This window comes from Aspergillus thermomutatus (assembly GCF_002237265.1).
Source record: "Aspergillus thermomutatus strain HMR AF 39 chromosome Unknown NODE_324, whole genome shotgun sequence".
Lineage (NCBI taxonomy): Eukaryota > Fungi > Ascomycota > Eurotiomycetes > Eurotiales > Aspergillaceae > Aspergillus > Aspergillus thermomutatus.
The window spans coordinates 21,797-28,482 of record NW_020798374.1 but is presented as its reverse complement, the minus strand read 5'-3'; the positions used below and the strand labels follow the sequence as shown (position 1 = coordinate 28,482).

At 55.5% G+C, this 6,686-nt stretch overlaps 3 protein-coding genes across 3 annotated transcripts; 1 reads left to right on the top strand and 2 right to left on the bottom strand.

The window, feature by feature from the left end:
- Positions 1-930: 930 nt before the first annotated feature.
- On the top strand, positions 931-2,028 carry CDV56_103716 (sugar phosphate isomerase/epimerase family protein; the record flags this gene model as incomplete). Its single annotated transcript, XM_026757335.1, has 1 exon — positions 931-2,028. The coding sequence occupies one exon, from the start codon at positions 931-933 to the stop codon at positions 2,026-2,028; it is 1,098 nt and encodes a 365-aa protein (XP_026610361.1).
- Positions 2,029-2,394: 366 nt separating this feature from the next.
- On the bottom strand, positions 2,395-3,935 carry CDV56_103513 (putative ethanolamine kinase; the record flags this gene model as incomplete). The annotated part of the gene is made up of 5 exons (XM_026757132.1): positions 2,395-2,569; positions 2,619-2,974; positions 3,027-3,487; positions 3,570-3,681; positions 3,750-3,935. The coding sequence occupies 5 exons, from the start codon at positions 3,933-3,935 to the stop codon at positions 2,395-2,397; spliced, it is 1,290 nt and encodes a 429-aa protein (XP_026610360.1).
- A 1,416-nt stretch (positions 3,936-5,351) lies between these two features.
- CDV56_103257 (uncharacterized protein) lies at positions 5,352-6,424 on the bottom strand (the record flags this gene model as incomplete). The annotated part of the gene is made up of 3 exons (XM_026756876.1): positions 5,352-5,664; positions 5,728-6,253; positions 6,319-6,424. The coding sequence occupies 3 exons, from the start codon at positions 6,422-6,424 to the stop codon at positions 5,352-5,354; spliced, it is 945 nt and encodes a 314-aa protein (XP_026610359.1).
- Positions 6,425-6,686: the final 262 nt, after the last annotated feature.

The window sequence follows — 6,686 nt, the reverse complement described above, 5'->3', positions numbered from 1 at the left end:
TTGTAGAGGGTCCAGAGGCCGGCGATGGCGATGGGAGTGCCGAGGGAGCCCGTGGCGAGGAGGTGCTTGGTTTGCTGGACGTAGGGGTTGAAGCGGCGGTGGTGGCCGACGAGGAGGGCGAGGTGGGCGTTTTCGGGGCGGCGCGCGAAGGCCAGCAGGGACTGGCCTGCTTCGAGGCTGTCGCTGAGGGGCTTCTCGACGAGGACGTGGATGCCGTGGGCGAGGAGCTCCTTGGCGAGGGGGACGTGGGTGTGGTTGGGGGTGCAGACGATGGCGGCGTCGGGCTTGGGGATGGCGTCGAGCATGGCGGGGATGGAGGGGAAGTGGCTCGTCTGCAGCTGCGAGGCGACGAGGGCTGCGCTGTCGGCTGGATCGATCAAGGCCACGAGCTCGGTGGATGGGTTGGATAGGACGGATTGGGCATGTCGAGGGCCGATGAGGCCGGCGCCGACGACGATGACTCGGAGGGACATCGTCCAAGGGTGAATTCCTCAGTCAATCAATCGTGCGGTGATAAATAAATGCAGGAGAAAGAGTCCTCGGTCATCTCATGCATCGTCTGGGGTAATCCACCCCAGATCATTCCTTGCCCATTGCCGGTATGCATATATATGCATGCAATTGGCTCAGCGGATAAACGCTGGCAGTGGTAAACGCTTAACCGGCGCCATCCTCCAACTCTGGAATCTCTTCTGTTTCCATACTTCTAACAGATATCTCCGGTTTATGCGGACAGGATGTCTACAAAAGAGCAGATATCAGTCCAGGTCAGGACTGGGACCGTCCAATCAAGCTTCCGTCCTTTGGCTGAGCCGCGTCGGGGGACACGTACGCAATCGCAATTTGACTGTTCCATCTATAAGTTAAACTCATCTCGTCTGGCAATACAGATATTGCATCTAGAACAGATCAACCAAAGCAGATTGCACAATGCCCAACCGTCTAGGAATCGGGTCCATGTCCCTAGGCCGCCCCGGGATCCACGACTTGCCCACCAAACTCCATCAAGCCTCGCGGCATGGCTACCAAGGCATCGAGCTCTTCTTCGACGACCTCGACTTCCTGGCCCGTTCCAGCTTCAACGGCTGCCTCATCGCCGCCGCGCACGAGGTCCGCCGGCTCTGCGACACCCTCCGCCTCTCCATCATCTGCCTGCAGCCCTTTCTCTTCTACGAGGGTCTCCTCGACCGCACCCAGCACGAGCACCTCGTCACCGAAAAGCTGCCCCAATGGTTCCTCCTCGCCCGCATCCTCAACACAGACCTCATCCAGATCCCCTCCAACTTCCTCCCGCCAGACCCGGCCACCGGCGAGTCCCGCACCACCGGCCATCTCCCCACCATCGTCGCCGACCTGCAGCGCCTCGCAGACCTCGGCCGCGCCCAGTCCCCGCCCGTCCGCTTCGTCTACGAGGCCCTCGCCTGGGGCACCCACATCGACACCTGGGAGCAGGCCTGGGACGTCGTCGCGCGCGTCGACCGCCCCAACCTCGGCCTCTGCCTCGACACCTTTAACCTCGCCGGCCGCGTCTACGCGGACCCCGCCGCGCCCAGCGGCACAACCCCGCACGCCGAGGCCGACCTGCACGCCTCGCTGCAGCGGCTGCGGGCGCGCGTCGACGTCGCCAAGGTCTTCTACCTGCAGCTCGTCGATGGCGAGCGCCTCGCCGCCCCGCTGGACGCGCACCACCCGTTCCACGTGCCCGGCCAGCCCGCCCGCATGAGCTGGTCGCGCAACGCCAGGCTGTTCCCCTTCGAGCCGGAGCGCGGCGGCTATCTGCCTGTGCTGGAGGTGGCGCGCGCGTTCTTCGATCTCGGGTTCGAGGGGTGGGTGTCGCTCGAGCTGTTCTCGAGGACGCTGGCGGACCCGGACCCCGCCACGCCCGAGGCTCATGCCATCCGGGGGTATCGGTCGTGGGTGAAGTTGGTGGAGGCGTTGAAGCTGGAGGTGTCTCCTGCGTCTGTGTCTGCGTCGTCGTCATTTGCTTCGGGTGCGTCTGATTCGTCGGCGTTGCAGCATCGTTTGTAACTTTTTTTTCACTTTGAGTCATAGAGCGACATTTCATTAGAGCGTGTATCTATCAAGTGAATTGTATATCATGAACGCTGAAACTACACTTCAATATTGGTAGTTGGTAACAATTTTAACGAGGACGATATATATCATTGTATACGAAGGCGACCCTAGGGATATTGTTGATGCACACGTCGTCCCGTCGCACAGCATAAAGTATCATAGCAATTGAATGATATCTGATAGAATGCTTTTCTTTTAAAGCTGAATCGCATCCACATCCTCAGGGATATTGTTGAAACCCCAGGACGGACGGCAAATGCCATCGCTCTATGGAAATCATGATTATATACAATTAAGACAGAGTACTGGTAATGCGGACTAGGCTTCTTGTGCCCACCGACGTTCTCGCAGGGGCATCTCCTCACCCGCCTGTGCCCGAGAGCCGTCCACTTCTCGACGCCACGCATAGTATTCTCCAAGCCGGGTCTCCGCGTAGGACGCATAGTCAAAGTCGATCTGCGAGATCTGGGCTTGGATAAGCGCCCACACGCCCCTGAGCCTGTCAGTTCAGAGTTCATCTGGCAGTGATGCAGGGAAAATACCAGTATAATCCGGGAATGCCACGGAATCGATCGACATCCTCATATAATCGGTCGACCATCTCCTGCTGGGAAGATGCGGGGATTCCCCGGAATTGGCTGTAGCTTTTGACATACTCGGTCAGGAATTGTCGGCGAACGGATCGCGTAGGCATCATGCTGTAGTCGCAATCATATCCGCCCCATTCGGCAAAATGGTTGGCAATATCAAAAGCGGCCGGAGATGGGGTCGCGTATTCATAGTCGATGAATTGCACCGTCACCGCTCTTTCATCTGAGGTTGTGGCAGCGGTAGGACCCTCCGACGGCGGCAGGACGATGACGTTGGCACAGAGGAGGTCACAGTGGGCGAAGACCAGCTGCTCAATGTCAGTAGGCGGTCGTGCCACTCAGAAAAGAGAGATGACATACTCCGTCGTCACCAAGACCTCGTCCATCATCCATCTCATGCACAACGCGTTCCAACTCCTTCTGCAAGGCGCGTCTACGCGTGCGCTGCTCCTCGGTCGTGGTGGGAAGAGCAAGGACCCATTTCTGCAGAACAGTCCACATGTTGGGACCGGATACTCGGGGCTTGATGGTAGGCAAGGCATCTTCTTGCTTGTCCTGGTGTTGAGGGTCGACATCTACTTGGTGGGAGAAGGAAAGGTCTTTGGCGGGTGGGACGGACGCGCTGTTTCCACCGGTAGGCAGCACCGCATGCCATTGTCCCAGCCTTCGGGCAACGCCGCGCCAGAGCGGAGCCTTCACCAGGTCCGTATGGGTTGCTGGACGGCCTCGAATGAACCGGTAGAGGAGTCCGTTCTGGAAACGAGCCAGAAGGGGAGGAGCTAGGCCACGGCTGGCCAGAAGCGCATGGGATCTGGTTTCTCCTATAGATAGAGCATGTCTACTCAGCAAGGTCGCGTTCGGCAAGAGAGAAGGAGGTTGGGTAGAGTCCCGAGCATATCATACTTTCGCGGTCTATGAGGATCTCTGTATGGTTACCGTACGCTCTCATCAGTACTGCTTCGTGGTCTATTTGTTCCTCGGTCCAGCCGGGTTTCCGATTAATGATTTTGAGAAGCTAGAAAACACTCGAGATTAGTTCACAGCTCTGATCCGGCTTGATTACGATCCTCTGAAGAGACACACAGTATTCGTGATGCCGTCCGTGAAGCGCACGAACTCAATCTTGTTGTCCGCACCCTCCCACTGCGGGTTCAGCGTTAGAACAAGCCTGAGCGCAGAGGCCTGGGAATCGGCAGGGTTGTATGAGAGCGGGATGAATCTGAGAGGGGGAAGGGCATCGTCCTTCATATCGCCGGTGGAACCCATCATTAAGCTGATATACGAATCAAGTCTTGTTGTCTGAACAAGACGAAGCGGAGGAGAGATCCCAAGTATCCTGGAAATCCTGCGGAAAAACAGTCAACCGATATGACATTGCATCAGATAATGCAAGGGCAGCGAGCCTCAGGTGGCCTGAGAGGCTTATGCGACGCTTATGGTACGAACCTGTCCACTGTGTTACGGCTTCTTTGCACTGTAACAATTAGCGATCTTGCGCCTAGAAGATGATTCTCTGCACAGGAGAAGTCAGAAGCATGAATTGACCGGCAATCGATGCTCCAATTCAATGCGAGTAAACCGATTAAGGATAGAAAGCTGCAGCCAAAGAAAATAAAATAGAACAGGGGAAGGGGAGAAGAAAGGGACACAAAAGGGAAACGGTGGTCTCGTGCCCTCTGGACCTGATTGGAAGAGCCCAGGTGCCCCTCCTAAGGACTAAAGCCGGCCTTGTCCCTAAGGTATCTAGGCTAAACTCCGGCTTCCCCTCGATCACACGCATGACGACAACCGATGTTGATCGAAGCCACTGTGAAGTTCTACGTGTCGCTTGACTATCATTCGCCCACGTAGTCGCACTCAAATTGAGTACTACTACAAACTGCTTACGTGCCGCATTGACATGATGCTCTCCTCTTGTGCTTGACGCCAAGGCAAAGGCAACACGTGATAACTACTAGTCCCGTTTTGTCCCCAAGCTCAACCATTTGCATGTGATTCTCAACATGTGACTCTTCTCCCCTTTTCAGCTTTGGGATCACATGACTCTTCACCGAGCCTTTCCATCATGTGCCATCAGCTACCCTAACCCTAGCTACGACCCATCTCGGCATCTGACTAGTCCCGAAGACCACTAGCGCCAAGCTCCCAGATCACCTACAAAAAGACTTCTTGAGCGACGCTTCTTCCCTTTCTTTTTCTTTTCTTTCCTCATCATCAGTAGAGGTTTACATGACCATGTAAATTTCAACCCGGAGCTCCGTCAAAGTACGGCTCGCTGAAGGCTATTCTTGCGGGAATTTTTTCTCTATGGGTTTCCTTCCGTTCCCGGCTCTGGAGAGCAGCGTGGATTTACTCTGCGTGCGTCTTCCTTTTTCCCTTACAATACATGGCTGAGCGAGGGCTTTTTTTCGAAAGATTAAAGCCCCATGCGCTTATGCTGTGGAGGGGGCGTGACATTCTTTTTTGAAAGTACAGTTGTGCATTGATGTGTGTACAAGTACTTGACTATCCGTGTTGCTATACTCCGCATTTATCAGAATGAAAATTTTCCCTTCGACGATCGTACCTCCGTATCCTGTCTACAATCGAGGTGTAGAACCAATCTTGTAGTCCGTATAAGCCTACGAATCATTATCATTGATCTCATAATGCCGTCGAACTATAATGAAGTTAAAATGTTCATAATCAAGCTCTGCCGGCCTGTCCGATCTGAATTCTCTCTCCTGTCCACTTGTCATCACTCCGTAGCACCGGCCAGCTTGTCCCATCAGCCTTGATCAGCTTGAGCTCCAGCTTCGTTCCCAAGACCCTGAAAGAAGACTGCTCCGGGTCAATCGGCGCAAACAGGGGGTACGTATCCTTGTACCGCTTGTTGTCCGTCGTAGGCAGATCGAACTCGATCGATGTGGAGGAGAAAGTGACTTTGGCGTTGTCCTTGTCAATCTTCTTGAGATACAGCGAGACATTGACCGTCGACGGGGTCTGGTAGAAGTCATTCCTGCAAGACAGCAACCGTCAGCTTCCCGATGCCTGTGTTGTTGGTACGTAGAAGATCGCATACCTCACGGTCTCGACCTTCTCCTCGCCAGCGGGCTTCCCCTTCCCAACAAAGAGATGCTTCGTCTTCTCCTTGCACCCCTGGATCTTCAGGAACTCATCAAACTCCAACACCCGCTTCTTGCAGCATGACCATCCCTTGCTGCCCTCGTGGAAGATCGGCTGGCCGGGGTGATGGACGCACTTCTCCTCGTCGCGCGGTACAGACGGATCGTAGCCCTTGTTACATCCTCGGCGACGGCAGGTGGCATTGGCCGGGATCTCGAGCGAGGGGTCATCGTCCTCTGACTCTTCGACAACGGGCGTAGCGGCGTTCGAAGGAGGGGCGATGGCGGGCGAGATCGCAGGCCGCGGGGGAGCGGGCACCGGTGTCGCGACGGCGGGCTGCTGCTCAAGCACAGCCGTGGCATTCGAGGTCTTCTCTGGCTCGGCGGGGGTGTCGTCCACCGTTGAGTGCTTGCCGGTGGTGCATGGTGGGATGGTCAGGAATTCCTCAAAGGTCAGAACGCGGGGTTTGCAACATTTCCAACCTGCAGATCACTGTCAGACAGAGGCCTTCTGCCTATGGCACCCCCAAGGTCCTTGACTGACTTACCCTTTTGACCTTCGTGGAAAACGGGAGGGCCAGGATGGTATAAGCAATCCTCGTCGGGATCGGTGAATTCTTTACCGCACCCTTTGTGAACACACTTGGACGCCATGTGGCCAGTCTTTCTCTGCGATGGATGAAGTTGGGACAAATATATAGACAGATAAATGGCCTTCAAGAGAACTGAGCATCAAAACACTCAGGTAGTGCCGTAGAAATATACAGAATCTTGCTGCGATGCTTCCCCATTCCCCTACGCCGTGTCCCAAACGGGTTTAGCCTGCGAAGCTCGAAGGTTCCACGAGGAACTCGGCTCTGACCGCGTTTGTTCCCCAACGCCACCCAAGAGCTTCATTGACTTATCGTTTCGGCTC